Source organism: Metopolophium dirhodum, chromosome 5 (genome assembly GCF_019925205.1).
Source record: "Metopolophium dirhodum isolate CAU chromosome 5, ASM1992520v1, whole genome shotgun sequence".
Taxonomy (NCBI): domain Eukaryota; kingdom Metazoa; phylum Arthropoda; class Insecta; order Hemiptera; family Aphididae; genus Metopolophium; species Metopolophium dirhodum.
The window spans coordinates 11,051,957-11,072,983 of record NC_083564.1 but is presented as its reverse complement, the minus strand read 5'-3'; the positions used below and the strand labels follow the sequence as shown (position 1 = coordinate 11,072,983).

Below are 21,027 nucleotides of genomic sequence, written 5' to 3'. Positions count from 1 at the left end.
TTACTTTCATCCCTTCCCGGCTCTCACACCAAAAATTACAAGGCCATTATTTTTCTGCAGCGTTCACCCTGTTTACGATCGTACACAAAGAACCTACAAAGACTCATATCTACGTGTAGAATCCCATAACTGACGATTAATTTTTATACACAAAAAAATCATATATTTATCCTTAGTGGTGAAATGGGCCATTTAACTATGTTTTATATAATATAATCATTGATCACTTAATTTATTGTAATTTTTTGGGCCAATAAATATTATTATTATTATTTACCTACACGCAATTCGGTGGGGGGCTTACTCTACCGCCGCGTAGTAAAATTTAAAATAATTGTACATATGTTTATATGCCGTGTTTAATTTGTTAATGAAATAATAATATTATTTTAATATAATTTTTTAAAATATTTACATAGATATTTTGGCATTTGGTTTTCATTTTGGTTAGGTTAGGTTTTCACCAAAGGGTTTGAACATGTGCCCGGGCATAGTTCCTGACGGGTTTGCTTAAACGAATTTACAACCCCCATCTCCAAATTAAAAAATCAATGAAATTGCCCACTTATATATTAAATACCTAGTTATTAGTTACCAAAATAAATATAGAGTAGTACTCACATATAATAATATCAGCAATCGAAAATCGGGCAAGTTGTTTGTTTAATCAGGAATCAAAAATCTGCGACAGCCGGCGACGGTACGTGTACTTTTACGTAACGTGTATTGCATTATGTGTACTGCCCAAAGGGGGAAAAAAATCAGATAGCATTCAAAAGAGGAGAAAAGAGCCGCGTCTGCGCGCCGGCAGACAATCACGGTCACAATTGTACCAACATTGTGAGAAAAATATGGCTGATAAAATATACAGTATTATTATTATGATAGGGTTCTAAAAGTCGCGGACTAATAGATATACAGAAATGGACACGAGATGAATATTGTGGTTACGTAATGTTATACAACAGGCGGAGTTCGGGGGGATATTTTCCTTTAAGCATTAATAGCGCCGTCTTAGTGAATACTTATGGAACTAGAGCACATTATACAAATACCTAGTTTTATGAGTATCCACTATAGCATTTCGTGGTCAACCCTCCACACTCTCCAACCTTGTCGTGTCCAGTCCATGGTAAAAGACTTTTATGTATACTCAACTTTACTCACTCACTATACCGCTGTATTAACGGGTACTTAGGTACTACTCATAGACCTATAAACTTATGGACACATCGCATTCCACTCCACCCTGCCGCCAATGCACAGGAATCATATAAGAGAAAGAAAGAAGAAAGAACGAAGAGAGAAAAGAGAGAAAGAACATAAAGAGGGTAATCATTGACGTATGAAACTAATACTATATCTCCCCCACGTTCTCTTTTCTCTTTTACTTTATATCGTACCCCTGAACTCTCTCTCTAAGCGCCGTCCATTAGTTTATAGGTCTATGGTACTACTATATAGGTGGACCTAGTTGTACATGCCGTATTTTTATAATTAGGCCCCGGACGTCTTTTCTCCTACTGCTATCAGTCTGTTTCGTTAACGAAAACGAACAAATATGGCGAGCTGTCGGAGGACGCTTTTCTCACGTTGCCAGCACTGTTTGCATTACAGTTCCGAACGGGCCACCGCTCGGTACAATCGCGACGCTTGTACAATATCAGCCTGCTCTTGTCGTGTATTGGCTGTTGTAGTTGTATCGGTGTTTGTTATTTGGAAAAAAGAATGTCTTTGGTTTTTGCACGGTCGGATTTTGTTTCGCGCGTTATTTAAATTTACCGCAGATCTATAGTATACCGGGTAACTTCTTCAAAGCAGGTATATTTTTTGGTTTTGTTATACATATTATTTAATGATTTTATTATAATTTACGAATAAAAAGGTGGTTTACCTATTATAATAAGACAATACATACCTTTTTAAAAAAATAATATATTATATTTACTTTTTGAATTAAACAAAAACAATATCTACAATTTTTGTACAATTAGCTTAAGTAATAACAGAATTTAGGGGGGATACCGACCACTGATAATTTTCCCGTACATTACCTAATATCATATTACTTACGACATTCACGGTTTTTAAAAAATTTTAAAAATGTTTACGCCTCATCGAAATGACGAAATGCTATCAGAGTACGCCGGTTAGGTATACACTCCGTTCCTGTGACTTGTAAATTGTTATAAATTGATTTTGACATAATATATCTATTATCCAAAGTGTTTGGGTTTTGTAGACGTCTGGCAGTATTTTGTTGGGCGATCAGAATCTGCAGCGGAGTTAATTATTTGCGATATAAAATATTATATATAACTATGGGAACATTGAAATCGAAAATATGTTCGATCTGCCCCATGCATTCACAAAATAATCGCAAACACAATGTGTACCCACATTGTATTATACATCATAATAATACATTGTGAAATTATGTATGAGAGAAACGGATCAGTCTCTAAATTAATATTAGATACGTTGGAATTCACATATATAATTTTTATATAGCGTGTAAGACAAGTAATAACGATAATTTTTTTTTTTGGTTACTATTAGACGTATCAACGATCAGCAGCTATCATCAAGTTTATTATTTTGATTGTCAAATAATGAGTCAAGAAAACGCCGGCAACTCTTGGTACAAGTTCCTTGAAAGCTTGCAAGGTACTTATTGCGATGAAGCTACATTATTTTTGTTTATTATTTTTATTTTTGACTAACCATGTTTTATTGTTTATTAATTATAGAGACATCAACAAAAACGTCTCTGAATCGGAGAAAGATAGTTTTTGCAAAATTAAATGATAACAGCTCATATCCTGAAATTAAGTTGTGCTTATTAAGTTATGAATGTATCATGTGTTCGAATCATATATTGGAGGTAAGAGTTTTGTTTTATTTGTTCGCGAATACCCACACGCAAAGTCAATGTATTTCAATGTACCATTCGTATTTATTTTATAATATAGATTCGCGAGGACGATACGTGTGAGCACCAGTGCTGTGAGGCTTGTGCGCCACGCATTCATTGTAGTGAAGACTGCATACCTTGGTTTATTTATGATCTACCTGCGAACGACCTGGAATCCCAACAAGAAATTATCGATCAATTCAAACCAGAAACTGGCGTTAAACTAGTAAAGGTGGGATCAAAAAAGAAGAGGAAACGGCCTGAAGATCATGAAATGCAAGAATAACTTGCAAGTTGCAAGTGATTCATGTAAATTAGTAAGTGTTTTCAGAATGTACCTATGTATGTAATGTGTATATTAGGTTTGATGTCAAACTGACATTTTTACAGTAATCACTAATCAGCCTATATGAGATCATATGTTGAAGGTGCTAAAGTTATTTAATGCTCTCAGACACGTCCCCAGATTTCACCACTAAATTTGGGAACTACCATATCCATTATTGTTAAATGCATCAAAGTAAAAAACACACACCGATATTTTGTAGTACTAAAACAGTAACAAATATATTTAGGCAATATTATATCTATGTTATAATAAAAACAGTCTTTTATGATACACAATTTTATTTAATAACTACTATACTCCTGCAGTTAAAATATTCATAATATTTTCAGCTGTTCCGTGTATGAATTACACTTGAAATAATATTTATCAGAATTCAATTTAAAGCACATAAAAAAATTATCTATACCTACAAAATTATATTTACGTTATCTCAAACATTAAGCGGATTGACAATGGACAATTATTTCAACTAAAATGTACCAATATTTTGTCAATCATACCGATGAACCTGATTACGCGATAAGACTTCTGAAAACTGATTTGAATTCGTTAATATGTCAACTACCGGTGGGGGGAGGGGGGTCTGAATTAGAGCCGAGTTTGCTGGAACACGCACGGTTCCCGGAACCCGGGAAGTAATAATTGCAGAATTGCACGTATGCCTAAGATCTAAAAATATGAATTTGGTTAAATATGGTTGAATATAATTTATTGAATATTTCTGTCAATACATATACTCTAATATATTTATATATATTTTTACAGTATTTTAATATAAACGCAAATGTGAGAAACATATAAGCTCGACTATCAAGTATATTATTATGATCAACGAATTTTTTTAATATATTACATTATTTCATTAATATTATAATAATCCTTTTATATTGTTTAATAGTAGCTAATATAAACTATAATGTGTATTTTTTACTGTCCAACTTTTGTAATTGTGTATCATTATTGATTTATAATTTATTATCTTACATCATTTTTTTCAATGATTAATAATTCGGTATATCAGTTTACTATTTGTATACAACTTCTATTCCTTTAGTTTTTGTAATAAATAATATTAATATATATAGTAATATAATATTTTTTATAATAAATTATTAAACTCGTTTGTATAATTTTATTATATCACATACCTCGTTTATACATATTATACAAATTACGAGGTAATTCTTTTATCATGAAACACTCGTAATTTCAAAAAGTATTAATGTTTTTGAAAATATTTTTTTACATAGTTTCAAGTTGTTAAAAAAATGATGATTTATTATTTATCCTTATATTTTTTAAAAGTTTTTTACTTTTTTGAATGGGAATATATAGTTTTAATTTCATATTCCAATACAGAATATTTTTTTAAGTATTTTGATACATAAAAATCGAATTTAAGACGAGTAGTATATGAGTTATAAGTATTTAAAGTTTTGACAAGCGGAGTGGTGGACAATCATTTTGAGGGTTACCCCGTACCACTCCACTCCACCTATCTAAGCTTTAAATACTTACAAGCTACAACTTATAAAATACTCATCCTAAATTCGATTTTTATGTATCAAAATGCTTCGAAAAAAATTCTGCTTTGGAATATGAAATTAAAACTATATGTTGCCATTCAAAAAAGTAAAAACTTAAAATATATAAGGATAAAAAATATTTAAAAATATGAGTTTTTAATAAAAACGTTGTTTTTAAAAAAAAAATATTTTTAAATACATTATTACTTTTTAAAATAATGAATATTTCGTGATAAAAGAATCACTCTGTATTGTGACTTGTAAGCGTGACAACTTTTATATGCATTTCTCGAGAATTGTAATCACACTTTTCGATTCCTGAAGTATTAAGCGAAATATTAAAACCGACCGATACACATCCTAAGTAGATGATCAAGTGAATCGCGTTAAGCACGTAAGAAAACCACTAAGGTTTTAATTGGTATTATACTAATGTCTAATAACCAATACGAAAGTCAGGGAACGTTATCTGCAGCTTTTCTGCTGCAGTTGATGGTATCCTCTACGTCAACGTACACCTATTCCCTGGCACAGTGTTTCAAAATAAATATGTATAACGAAAATTTTTGTATGCATAGGTATAATTACATGCACGTGTATATGTCTTAAAAATATAGAATGATTATGGTTTTGTGATGTTGAAGACCTACGTCTAAATATTAATGATGATGTTTCTAGAAATTGGTAAAGTGAAGTCAAAAACTTTTTTATAGCAGGGTTGTTATTTTACAGAGATTGTGAATTGTGATGTATAAATAGTATGCAGACCCTAGTGAAATGTGATTGAAAATATCGGGATAGGACTAAGATTGAAATTATGATATTTTGTGTAATGATGTGTAAAAAAAATAGATTATTATAAACGTTATTATGTGAAAGAATTTTAAGTGTTAGGACGCAATCGGGATACTTATATGTGGGACTCAATATAAGGCTACCTACCTGCGTTTGGTCCAAAATTGGAGTTTGACAAAATGTCGTCAGTAGGTATTAATGTATTATGTACCTAATGATATCATATATTTTTAACTGGAATCAAGTATAATAAAGTATAATTGTAATACCTTATAGTGAGCATACCATAGGTTACATAATAATTAAGAGTTTGACATTATTAAAAAATGTATTTTAGTATTATCTGTAGAATGAAAAATGAAAAACAATTAATGTAAGGAACCATTAAGATTAAATATTAATTATACTTTGAGTTATGTACAATACTGTATTATAATTATATTATTTTGCTTTAACATAATTTTTTTATACCACTCAGTATTCATTATTATAATATACCCACATATTGCTTACAAACTATTAAATGTTAGTTGTACTTAAATTGGAGTTATAAATAAATTACATATTAATTAATATTGGTGCGATATTTTATACTGACTATTTTTTTTTGTCCTTAAGATGTTTTACTAGGTTTTAGGTCACTTTGTACGGTCGAAAATTAAAAGTGCAAAACGTGGACACTGGACACTTTGTACGGTCAGGTAAAAATTAAGATTGCAGAACGCAGACACTTTGAACGGTCGGGTAAACCTTTAGATTGTAGTACGCGGACACTTTGTACCTACTATAATTATATATATAATATTATATAACTACATAAAGTATATAGGTATAGATATAATATAAAAAAGTCTGAATGACCACCAATTATATTAAACATGTTATTAAGATTATTAAATGCCATTTGACATATCCAATTTGGTAATATAATTATAACCCAATGTTACATGTTACCAGCTAACTTATAAATTTAAAAAACTTTGATAATTTTGGCTTCATAACCTATATATTGTTCATAACATCTTCAAAGTTTAATTTACTAATTACTTTTAAATATAAAATAATGTTTAAATCTCATCAAATTTTGTATACAATTATAAACACATATATATAATATGTACTTTCCATAATATATACTTAAATAGTTCATGTATATATTATAAGAGTACAAAAAGTGACCGCGTTCTGAAATTAACATTTTTACCTGTCGGCTTTAAGTATCCGCACTACCTATGCATTTTAAACAATGGACCGTACAAAGTGACCGTTTACCGTTTTACTGATGATATTATTTCTGCGCGGTACATTGGTTTCAAGATATTTAAGTGGTGATGTCTGGTCTGTTATAAATATTGTTATCAAGAGAATTGATTGGAAAGGTTATTTTTTCTTTACATTTGAAAGCTTCGTGGCTCCCCTTATTTGATATATAGACTATAATTATACAGGCGTTAGCTCATTGCATAGAACTTATTTATTATTAAGACTGATCTTTGAATTTTTATAATATGTTTTCATATTTAAAATAATTTATCTAAATTGAATATCAAATAAGTTTACACTGCTTGCAGGGAGGCAATAAAGTTCGCAGAGCGAAATAACAATAAATATAAAATAATAGTTTAGTTGTCAATAATACATTTAAATCAACAGTATTATGTAGGTATAGTATATTAATATACCTACATAATAATCCTACTAGTCGATTATATTATTGAATATAGTAAATAAATCATTTCAAAGACTATTTTTTAAGTTTTTACATTGTAACTTGTAAGTAAATTTATAACATACAATTATTGATACATTTTCGATTTCATATTCCGAAGCAGAAAACTATTCAGAGTATTCCCAACTATAAAAATTAGTTAGTTAGTTAAAGTAGTCAATTAGTTATATCCTTATATGTATTTAAATTTTTGATGGGCAGAGTAATGGGATAATATATATTTAAATTAATAAATATATTTGGGGTACCTACCTATTCTAGTGCTACTCCAGTCCACCCATGAAAAATTTAAATACTAATTATAACTCATAAATTACTCGTTGAAAATTCGATTTTCATACAACGAAGGTCTCTTAACAATATTATGCTTTGGAAAAAGGATTTAAAAATGTAGGTATGTGTTCATTAAAAAAAGTATAAAATATATATTGTTTTCAAAAATTTTGTTTTGTGACGACTTAAAATTATGTACCTAAAAAAAAGATGAATAAAAATGTTCTTCGATACAATTATCAATGGTGTACCATTATAAACATCTAAGCATCGTTTAGTATTCGAAATTCATTATCTACACTTTAAGTATTTTCTTAAAAAACAATTTAATATTAAATGTTGTATTGAATAATTATTTTCCATTAGGTGAATGTAGAAGTGTTTTAAAAACCAGTTATCTTGTCAGCAAGTATATTGGACATATTTACGACGAACCTTCGTGAAGAAATGTTTAGGAATACATCGCTAAAGAAGCGTAGGTATGCCTACTATTACGACAATACCACTACTACGGTTTTTGTTTTAAAATTGTGATACGTTTAAATAAAAATATGTACTTATCGCCGGTGGACCAGAGTTTTATCTCAGGCACTCAATATTTTATAATACATACGCGATACGCGTAGGTATAGATAGTCTTCTAATTACTTAATGGTTAACATATACAGGATGGTTCACTAAGTATTCTCACTCCCGTTTTTTTTTTTATTAAATATACAATGTATTAAATAAATACAGTAATTCAAATTCTGAATGTTGGAATTTTTTTTCTTGTGTCTGATAGATAATAATAATAATAAGCCGTAATCATACATTTTGACAAATTATCGTGACTATAATCACTATAATATCACTATAATATTTAATTATTATCGAGTACTGATACCCATTTCAGAAGAAATCTGCGGTCAAATATAATTATTACTGTTGAACTGGACTGTTATTATGCATCTGTACTGCAGTCCGGCCGCTAATTTACAGCTATTGCGTGTAATTTTATTTGGTACGTACCTATAATTGACGAATTATTGTGTTTAATATTTAATCGTTATCGACTATAAACGCGCATTTCAGCGGCGAAATTTGTAATATTATTTAACCGGACTGAAAATTTATCTCTACCGCTTACGTGCAGCAAATGTACGTTTGAATTAAATAATTATATAGACGAAACGCGTTCTAGTCTGATACACCAATAAAAATTATATGTATAATACGAAAAAGCTTACGAAATGCGTACACGTGTCACATAATAGTCTTAGTATTTCGTCGTATAAATAATTACGTATATTTATGCCGTTTTAGTGTTTAACCAGCAAATGGAACCATACGGATAATTTGAATAATAATAATAATAAATAATAATATTCTATATTTCTATTCTCATGTATATTGTGGTAATGTAAAAACAAGAACGGGAGACTTGTGTTAATATAGTAATAATATTATGTAGTTTAGTCATCGTACATTCAGAATAACTAAAATAATATTCAAACCACCGTCGCGTCAGGCTGTAGCTACAACACACAATCAATTATATAGGTACCCGCTGTATAATTTTATGATTTAGAATAATTTCGTTTTACATTCTACATTTATTTTTTCTACTAGATTGATATCGCACGTAGGCATACGTTTTTAAAATAATATAATGGTGTGTAAAGTCCGACCGGATTTGAATCACAAAACGAGTTCGACGAGGTTAAATGTCAAGGCGTCGCAGCTAGGGGTCGGCCACTCTGGCGCGTATATCGATTTAGTGTATTCTCTATAATATTATGCCTAACTCAACTCTAACTGTGTCCAAGTATTATAATCCTATTAATTTATTATTTTCACCTGAATAATATTACCACACATTCCAAATCGATATTTTTTTTTTGTATAATCTTCTACGCAGCTTATATTTTTATGTTTACAATTTTTAACTTTAATAATACCATTTATTACTATTTCGGTGTTATTATAACAAATAAGGTACACGTGCGTTTGACCGTCTTATAGTAACATATTGTAATAATTTTACATATAATATTATGTACCAGCTGGAAATGCTGCCACAGTAATATAATATTTTTCTTGGCTTGATCCCTCGACAGTCATGTGATTAATGTAGGTACAAACAAATCAGTAAGGCAAGGTGGCAAGTTAAAATCAATTTCTTTTTTACTTGTTATATAAATAATTTGATAAACCAAAGTGAAGTTAAAATTAAAAGTTGATTTTATGTTGGTTTAACTTGTCATCATTACAATTAAAAAAGTAATTTCACTTAGTTTAAAATCGGTTACTTTTTTTTAAAATTAAATATTTCCAGCCTACGCAAAGCTTAATATTATAATTTAATGATACATAAAAATTTCATACAAATATAGGTACACAAAAATAAAAATAAATGATACAAATAATACATAATATTATTAGAGAAATTGATAGAAACAAATAACAGAGGTTATCCTAAGATAAACCCTTACATAGAGAAGTCATTAATTATTTAAATTTAAGGTTTATTTTCTGTTAATTATAATATTGTAAGAGATCACGGTGCCAACGTATCTTAACACTTTGAACTGGTTTATCTAGTATTGTATTATTGTTTAGAGTATTTTAATTATATTGGGTTTCCGGTGTGATTGTGATTTTCTATGGAGAATTTTATTCCTACGTAAATATTTAATTAGATTCCTAAAGAAATCGAGAGCTAGTGCATCACTTCGGTAGCCTATCAATATAATATAAAATTATAAATTATATTTCCAATTATTATTATTTTTTATAAAAACAACCATTTGTTCAAATGAAAATAATATATTTTAAACCTATAGAGTTTGTATTGCAAACGTTTTATCGTGCGTATTCACTGTAGCCGAGCATAACGATGGTACTTGTATCACTCTTTGGCGTCGACGACAACATCTGGCGCCTAATCGATTTTTTCTTTGTTTGCGATTCTCGGAATTTTGACCAAGGGTTGCAGCAGCTGCTCTGGCTCTGGGTGGTCTACTACAGGCTTCGTCCTTGAAATGGGAGGGTTGCGATATAATGGGTACTTTGTACATTCCAATCGCGTTTTGGGACACAGTACATTTTATTATATTATGTGGAAGCGTTGTAAATAATTTTGTCATGTGCTCAACGAACACGTACAACATAAAAAAAAACCATATAATATAATATTGTGAGATAAAAACGGGAAAGGTTGTTTTCGAATTTCTCAGTAAGCAATAAAAGGTTATTATCATAATAATTAATCATGATTAGGTCCCTAACCATATTATTGCTTTGTATTGTAAGGTTTTAAACACGGTCACTATCGCAGTAAGACTTTTAAAAACAGTATTCTTAAAAACGAACGTCTACAAGATAATTTATTATGTACATTTATTATATACCTACCTATACATACAATACGATATGTGGTATTCTGTGACTGCCATGACTATACGTATCTTGACAAGACTGTGTGATGAGAGGTCGAGATAATAGTTTTACATTCTACCCACGAGTTCTGTAATATTAGTATCAGAGGTATTCAATAAGTATTATAGGTATCTAAAAAAAATTAATATATAAAAATAATAATAATAATATAGTAGGTAATGTTCTTATGAGTCGAATGACGTTACTGAGCTTTAAACACAATAGTGAAATAATACACACGACATAGAAATTTAAATTAAAAAAATATGTACACAATTCTTCAACACGAAAACGAAATAAATGTTTTTATTATTATAATAACACATTAACACAAAATTACAAAACATATTATGCAAATCATATAAATATGACTATACCTATAAACACTATCGTAGTTAACAAATAAATAATTTATGTGTCAGAGATGTAGCCGTACGTTGTATAATATATTATTGAATGTATGACAAAGTATCATTTTACTGTGACTTTGAATTTCACTGATATAATAAAATTATGTACCTACTCATTTAATATTGAATATCGTAAATTGTGCCAAGTGTAGCCAATCCACAACGCATATAATATCGTTATCGTCATGTTTATTTAGCGTATAACCGTTTATGTAACAACAACGCATACATACATCAGTATAATGAATTGTATATAATATGGTAAAACATGCATGAGTTTGAGTTATCAATAAAAACAATATTATAATATGCTTAGCTAATAATATTTTAGTGTAGACAGTAGAGTGTCCGTATTCCTTGGTGTAAGTATACTCGATTAAGTCGATTATCCGTTTGTTATAAAAACTTGACGATTTTAAATTTTAGTCCAGCCATGTTTTAGATTGCGGCTTAACACGTTCGGTCACATTTACCTAAAACAGAATACTTTTGGGTGATTTCCCTTTCTAATACCATTTTTAGTCACATATTATATTTGCATTAGGTACACTAATTCCGAGCCAATTAGCGCTACCACGAGGAGATTAGCTCAAAAGTCTTTCAAAAATATAAGTTTTTTTTTCATGTCCTAGTTTTATTTTTGTACGTATTTTTTTGAATTTCTTATCTTTTATACTTATTTTTATGCGATTATTTAATTTTTTGCCGCTAAACGTCGTTCTAATTTTTATATGTTTATTTCATTTTATATTTTATTAATACATTTTTTTCCGCATATTTTGGTCCTAATTTTTGTATGTAATTTAATGTTTTTTTTTTCTTTTAGATAGGTTTCTCAATATTTTTGTACAAATTTTAATTTTTTTTTCAGTTTATTTGTTATTTTTCTTACAAATATGCACAGCGTATATTTGTAAGAAAAAATTCGGTGTGTATACCTACAAAAATGTACCATCCCCAATTACATGATTTGATTCAGTGAATAATTTTAAATTAAAAATGCAAGTATAAACGGGAATATTATTGCTTATCAGTTGTGTCACTCATGTTTTGTGGTCAAGCGTGTTATCAATTTTCAGGTAAATTGTACATACTGCTCCTATAATTGTGTTACGCGTGTTAGATTGTATATTATTTTTTTGCAGGGCATTGCGACAAATCATGATGTTTTTCGTTCCAAAACCATGACAAAATATTGAAATATTGAACACTAAGGGTAATTTTGAATTTTATTGATATAATTAATTCCTACTCATTTAATTTAATATCACGAATTGTGCTATCCAAATTAGTACAGCATATAACATCATTATAGTCGTATTTATTTAGCATAACTGTATATAGACCTACAGTGCATATAAATATAAGTATAATTCTATACAATATTAGTAAAACATGATCGAGTGATCAGAAGAAAATATTAAATGATGGTTTGTTTGTTTGTAGCTAGGTATTCATGCATGATTATCTAAATATTTTAAATTTTAGTCCATCCATTATTACGTGTGTCCTGTTAAACAAAATGTTAAAAAATTCAAATATAAAATTATTATTAAATTGTAAATCAAAAAGATAAGAAAACAAGTCTAATATGTACCTAAATACAGTGATATATTATACAAAATATATTATGATATAATATAAGTACATTGTGTATGTGTTTACTTATATATTATAAACAGAACTGAGTAGTCGATATACCGATAGTTCGTATTTTTATACTAATATATTTGGTGGCCCACTGAAGAAAAAAAGGTTGAGCACCACTGCACAGATAGTGTACTATATTATTTTTGTGGATAATTCGACAAATCGTGATGTTTCTGTTTTCGAAATCATAAAACCATTTCTACCGTCTATATACGCTGTGCACAACTGTGGCAACAGGGGGTCGGCCGACACTATATACACAGGTAGGTAAACGCGCTGCGCATCTAACATGTATACATATATTGGTATAGTGGTATACATTATGTAAAAGGACCTTGAACACTTCTTAAATATTCTCCCCTCGGCCGACGATGGTGTGTAACAGGAATGCGGTTTCGTTAATCGTTAGGCTGCACCCTCCTTCTGAACGACAACGTAGCGATTCCAAAATGTTATGCCCATATATGGTTATAAAACACGGCATTTCGTTTTATATCTTATCCTCCTTCTGCAGCACCTGCCCTCAGGCACCCCATCGACTAGGCCTTACAACAATAACGAACGATTTCGGCATCGTAAATTGTGTTCCTCTGTTGGCATACGGCAATATATTATTCTGTATAATATGATAGTCTTCCATCTCATATTATATAGAGGTAGTATACAACTGTAATAATATAATAGTATAATACTAGATTATAATTAGGGCCTTGATTCGAAGGCATTAAAACCTGAAAAAATTCACTTAAAATATCGGAAAAAAAGCGGTATAATATTATATATAATCAATATATAAATTACAAAAAAATACACTAAAATATATTATTGACGAAGAAAGTATAAAATCCACTATGAGTATACTTACCTAAGCAATATAATTTAAAACATTTAAAAATCTATTAAGTGTATTGTGTATAATATATTTTAAATTAAAGATGTTATTAATTAAGTGCGACGTGTATACAGACAATGTAAAAAATATTTATAAGACGAAAATTAAATTATAACTGATAAAATGTGTGAAAAACTATTGACTGTCGGAAATTATTAAATTATAAAAAAATTTAAAAAATTACCTAAAAAGGATAATATAATAGAGCAATCAGAAATGTCAAAAAATACAAAAGAATGCAAAATAAAACTTTTAAAATTAAATTCATTAGTACCTAATTTAAATGTTGTGTTAAACGAGCTATATGTTTTATAGTAAGCTAAAAATAATACATTTTCTACAAATTAAACATTTTTATACTGTAAAATTGTAGAAACAAAAATAAATTCTTTATTAAGAAACCTTATAGAACAAATACTACATAATTTTATGAATTATAATTTAAGACCACTAAAGCAACTTCATGCTAGAAAAATGTTACTAAATTTATATCACCTGAATTGTAGTGATTAGTGAAGTCTTTTTAATCATAATTATCATACCCATCTAAATACAATTTTTTTTTAGATTTTAAAGTAAGTACAGTACCTATAATACAGTCTTGTATAGTACTGTATAAGTCTTTTATAATACAGAACTTAAAAAGTAGATGCTTTTAATATTTATATTTATTGGCAGGTGTAGATACAGTGGCGTCATTTGGGGGGGGGAGGCATTTTCCCCAGTCTAGTATTTACACCAACCTTAAGTCGGCACATTTACCACACGCCCCCCCCCCCCCCCACCCATGTTAACCTCTATTACACTATGCTATAAGAATTTGAGTGAAAAAATTTTGAGTCGGAAAAGCAGCGAAAAATTGCCCTAGTCTAATAAAAATTTAAATGACGCCACAGTGTCGAAAATCGATTTCGTATTAACATCAACCTAACAACTTTTAATAATTTTAATAGGTACCTAAAATATATTATCAAACAGTTTAAATTTGTATTGTAATATTATATAACTATAGTTATTATTTTTTATTGTTTGATTGTATATTTTTGTGTTTAATGTTATTCATACAATTGTACACATTCCTATTTTTTAACAAGTTAAATTATTATTTGGTATAATAATAGGTATATAACTCTATGTCTCCTACACAAGTTTGCCTTTTGGAGACATCATAATTTCATATCTTATGTTGTATTTATAATTTATGTATAATTGTGAAATGAAAATTATATAAATAATTATTAATATTATAAGTTTACAGCTTTAACTATATTATATTAATTATAATTTTACACCGCGTCTAACAATCTATATAATTATTTTGTTATTATACGATATGACGAACGCCTAATTATTATACTATACATATTACATACCTATATTATTGTTGGTGTAAATAATATTCTTTTATAATATACGTTTGGAGAAATAATTGTAACAGATTTCGATAATACATATTATTATACTCTTTTCACTAATTTCATTTAATGATGGTTACAACGTTTTTTTTATAGGATTTAAACCACGTGAACTCTCTGGTGACCCTTTATCGAACTAACGAATATTATCTATCAAAAATAATAATTATCATATTATCTAAAGACGTCATTATAATTTTATCTGCTGTGCTCTTATGATCTCGAAAAGGATCGTTATTCGAAATATATAACAATTATTGATGAATACGTGAGACGTGCCATGCGGCCGGAGCATAATATTAAAATGTATCTTAAACCGTCGTAATATTACGAAATTACTTCTTCCGAATCGATTATCGAAACGAGATTAACCGGCAATGTAACCGATGATGGATGATTACGATTGAATGTTGGTTAAACCTACGAATTGTATGGGTATTGTTATATATAGAGTATAACTAAACGCTGTATCCGGTCGTTTGGTTTATCACTTAAAAGGTATAAATGAAAAATATAAACTTTTTATCTGCAACAAATATCAGGCTGTGCAAGAAACTATGTAATTGTTGTCGAATATGTTATACCGCATGTGGTGACATAACACTATGCCTACATTCTAACATTCATATACGGATAGTTTGAATGGAAAACATTTTTTTTTTAACTGAAAAGCGTACTTTGTTTGTTATTATATCATTAAATCTCAATTTAATGTCGAGTCCATGGAGTTCACGGTGGTTCCGCGTAGGTATCTATATATTATTGTCACTTTTTAAGTATTGTCGTTTGCAGAGACTGTTAGAAAATAATAACTACGCAGTAGGCTTTACAAATAGATTTCACAAAGCGAACGAAATGGTTTCAAATTTCAAAAGACGTTTCATTGCGTGAGATAGCAGCGATGAGTCATACGATAATATTAATTAGTTCTACGGTATAATATATTATATGATATTGTCATTGAATCTAAGGAAACAAAAGTCTAGAAAAAAAAAGCCCTCTGCTAACAAATTTAAATATTCAATAACTATGCTCTAATTATTGATATTATTTACTATTTATTTTAAAATTTAACAACATTTAAGATAAGGTTCTATATAAGTAGTAACAAAAAAATTCATATTTTCAGGGGCTTTTTTTTCCGAATACCATGATATTATACAGGTATACTCGACAATAATTGTTTGAACGTCATTGACGAAAATGTTATACCTATTAACTTAAAGGTCCAATGTACCTATACTCACACTTCACAGGATTCATATACCTGCAGCACATTTCCATGGTTACAACACGTTAGGACATTTTATCCAAAAAGCCGACATGTACGTTTAGGCATTCTTTTTTCTGACGTAACACGTTTGGATACGATATTCTATGATAAATATTTAGGTATATATACGTTAAAAATATACCTTTATTATATAGGTAACTTTATTAATTATAAATCATATTATGTTATGAATAGGTAAATTAAAATTAAAAATACTTTTCTATGTAAATCAAAACGGGACTTATTACTATACGGTAATTGTACCTGTATAGTGGTGAGGCACCCATACATCAAAATAACATTTTAACTTCGTAAATTACGATAAAGTTCAATATCACAGTCAATATAGAAAATCCATAGGCGTGTAATTTCCAAATATTTTTTCATTATTACATATATAAATTATTTTATTGATTACTATATACATAATTGGCGTAATACGTTAAACAGGTATATTAATAAATTATTATATAAACTTGACGTAAGACAGTTTTCGGTATATAACAAATATCAAGGGACTGAGAAAAAAATTCGTCTTTACATCAAAATTCTTCAAGAACTTATAGGTAATTAAAAAACTAAAAAAATTCGTTGATTCGGGTATATTCCGAGTGCGTCCACTTCTTATCTACAAATATTAATTTAACTTAATGTAGTATAGATACTATTGCATTATACAGTAAAATAAATTACTTCAATCACAATAATATCATAAAATATAGAAATCCATTGGTTGCACCGCTTTATTTAACATACCTAGGTAATAGCAGGTCTTTACATCATTTTCCAACACAATACATATACTTGATACATTTTAATGCTTAAACGTGGTATCTATATACTTAAAATTATTTGATATATCTCTTATTAGTTATTGTTATATTTTATGAAAATATTATAGGTAACTATTGTGAGTGCGACATCTGTTGAAGAGACTTTTTCATTTTTCGATCGATCGTTGCAGCAGCTGCAACTATTTGTTATATCTCTTACTAGTTATTGTTATATTTTATGAAAATATTATAGGTAACTATTGTGAGTGCGACATCTGTTGAAGAGACTTTTTCATTTTTCGATCGTTCGTTGCAGCACCTGCAACTATTTGTTATATCTCTTATTAGTTATTGTTATATTTTATGAAAATATTATAGGTAACTATTGTGAGTGCGACATCTGTTGAAGAGACTTTTTCATTTTTCGATCGATCGTTGCAGCAGCTGCAGCGAATAATAATAATAATAAATATCAAAATGGCCACCACCGGTTTGTTTTGACAAAAAATTAAAAGAACCTGGAAACCGAGGTACTTCCTTTCCACCTCACAACGGACCCATCGCAGTTCCTCGTTCTCCGTACGATAATCTGGCACAATAAAAAACGATGATGGCTCGCTCACGAAAAGTGATCGTACCTCTCGGCTCTCGCCCCCCCCCCCCACCCATCCAAACCACCATACCCACATTGTTCTTTGACAAGAACGTACGCCAGAAGAAGAAATCGAAATTAAAACAACGGTCTAAATAAAATCTATTAAAACTCGAACAATTATTAAATATTCGTATACAATGATTCAGGGCGCGTCACCATCCCACGTCGTAAAAATTATCGTTCGAAATACGGAAATTACCGAAAATAGCCCACCAATAAGCACAACAGGTAAGTTTCACACAAACATGTGGAATGCAACTTATCTGCTGTAACATCAGCCAATCATAGGCGGAAATCCATTAAAATTTCAGGGGGGCTAACATTATTAACATCAATATGAGCGGAGGGGCTTCGATCCTACAAAACTAAAAAAGGAGGGGCTTGATGGACTTTTTTTGGGGGGAGGGGGTGGCTAAGCCCCCTAAATCCCCCCTCCAATTTGGCAATCGCTGGTAACTGCAGACGATGCGGGTTGCGGGCAAGCATACATTTCACTTTACCGTAACAAGTTCCACCAACCTGGCTGAACACCACCGTTTAGGATTTTCATTTCGAATTTAACATACGACCCGATCGGTTGTCTGTAGCAGCTGGTTAGCAGTAGCAGAAGACCCACCTACTATACAATCACCGATTTCAGCAGACAAACCGCAGCCGCCGCCTACAGTGAGTATATAATATATATGTATCATATATAATATAATCATTCTTCTTACCCGTTGTTTATTATTGCGTATAATACAATAAAATTAGCACTACGAGTTGCGTAAAACTGTAGTCCGCGCGTTACGATACGTTTAGTTTTCCGTTTCGATATTTTCGCCATTCGCCAATCGTCGTACGCGCACGCGTGATTCGATGGCGGCCATTTTGCGCAGCCGGCTGGTCCTTCCGGTGGCAGCGTTCATCATACCAATATTATATTATATTATATAGGTATTTAAAGGGATTAGGGACGACACTTTAATCAGAAATTTTTTTATGATACCTACTTTTAAAAAAAAAATTGTATATTATCTTGCAGCCTTGCTCATATACCGGGTAGGTACACCGTACGCGTATATCTTTATGTTCGTAACTATACACCTTCACACCTTATTCCTTATCGCCATCCCTGGACATATTTTTTTTATCGTAACGCGTACTTCCCCTCGTAGCATGTGTACTCTCTGCAGAATATATTTTGTGCGAGCGGCTGTTGCGGCCAATTTCGGACAGCTGGTGTTGTCGTGAGACGGCGTTCAGCCGTTTAGAGGATTTCAAACGGACAGTTATTTCCACCAAAATTCACCTGCAATCTTTTATCAATCATGCCAATGGACCTGATTACGCGATAAGACTTCTAAAAACTGATTTGAACTCTATACTCTATATAATATGTCTATACTTGAGATCGATCAAAGCACTTTGTTAAAATGTTGTTCCTATAAGCTCCTATACATTTTGTTTAAATGTTGATTATTCGAAAATTAAATTAAATATCTTAAAATGTGCCCTGATAAATCTCAAGTAGACATATTAACGAATTCAAATCAGTTTTCAGAAGTATTATCGCGTTATCAGGTCAATCGGTAGGATTGACAAAAAGTACCTACATATAAATGAGCATAAATTATTTACTGTTCACACTCGCAACGCCGCGCCGTAGTGATGACTTGTACGTGCGTATTATGTTCGGTAGCTCTCTCTTTTATTTACACACACACTAATGATCATTATTACTACGCACACATTTACAAGACCCGCATGCATACAATTTGGAAATTGACTATTTTGAACTCCTTACCAACTGTCAGTTTGCAATCCCATTGACTTTACCAGCTGTACATTACCTATGTTTAAGAATATTTAGAGACTTAAAAAAATGTATTTTTACTCTAATCATAACAATATTATTATGATTCATCTCGAATAAGACAAGAAAAAAATATCGATTTGTATTTATAAAACAAATTGTGTACCAATTATTGAAGTACTATACTTTATTAGTTATTAATAAACTATTGTTGAAGGGATTTTTTAAAATTAAAATTTAAATGAATTGTTATTATTTTCTGTTAAAATTTAAACGAACGATGGAAGTAACTAACTGACATTTATGTATTCAATTTATGGTCTAGGAAATTTTTATAATCTTGTTATATTTAGTTATTCTATTATTAGGTCTATACGATGGAACTAACAAAATATTAACAATGTGTATGATTATTATCTCACAATAATATAAGATTTAATTTTTCCATAAGATTTATAGACAATTTTTTGCCAAGTTCAAATTTTTTTCTGTATCAAAATCGGACAACGTAGGTACACTAGTCACTATAACTTTAATTTTGTCAAAACTTAAGGTCTATAGAGATAAATGTACAGTAGCGAGGCCTCTTAATATAATATACTTATAAAAAGGAATTAACTACCTAAGTCCCAAGAGGGTCATATAACATGTATGTAAATTTTTATGTTTTTAATGTGTTTAATCTTAATGTGAGTTGTTTAAATCTGTTTAATGATGTTTTCACTTTTTTATTTTCAAAATAGGTCGAGCTGGTCAATTTGGTTATCCCACGGTAATATGCAGAAAGATGATGGACCTGTAATTCAAGAGACTTAGAAATCCCACGGATATTCCAAATTTACACATATTCGCCGAAATATATTTATATTCCATACAATAATTATCATACCTACATATTAAGATAATTAATAAACCTAATATTAAAATTACTTAAAACAAAGATCTTATACAGTAAAATTTTAACTAGTGATCGTATACCTTAAAATGTCGATGAAATTTAATATTATTCATAATAATAATTTTATCATATATGTTAAAATTTGATTAATTGAATATGAATGTATCCTAAATCGTTAAGACAATAATATTACTTCTTAATAATATTTTTTAAACACTTTTTACTAGGAAAATTATGAAGTTTTTAATTTGTAGCCATTT

At 29.7% G+C, this 21,027-nt stretch overlaps 1 protein-coding gene across 1 annotated transcript; it reads left to right on the top strand.

Annotated features, from left to right (window-relative positions):
• Window positions 1–1,540: 1,540 nt before the first annotated feature.
• Window positions 1,541–4,266, top strand: LOC132945817 (uncharacterized). The gene is made up of 5 exons (XM_061015589.1): window positions 1,541–1,821; window positions 2,560–2,667; window positions 2,751–2,884; window positions 2,973–3,231; window positions 4,029–4,266. The coding sequence occupies exons 2-4, from the start codon at window positions 2,613–2,615 to the stop codon at window positions 3,198–3,200; spliced, it is 417 nt and encodes a 138-aa protein (XP_060871572.1). The 5' UTR covers window positions 1,541–1,821; window positions 2,560–2,612; the 3' UTR covers window positions 3,201–3,231; window positions 4,029–4,266.
• The last annotated feature ends 16,761 nt before the right edge of the window (window positions 4,267–21,027 follow it).

Bases quoted from the DNA above. Each gene is read 5' to 3' on its own strand.
- LOC132945817 (XM_061015589.1), top strand. From the start codon at position 2,613: ATGAGTCAAGAAAACGCCGGCAACTCTTGGTACAAGTTCCTTGAAAGC. The intron at 2,668-2,750 runs GTACTTATTGCG...TATTAATTATAG, and splicing joins GTTCCTTGAAAGCTTGCAAG to AGACATCAACAAAAACGTCT. The intron at 2,885-2,972 runs GTAAGAGTTTTG...TTTATAATATAG, and splicing joins GTTCGAATCATATATTGGAG to ATTCGCGAGGACGATACGTG.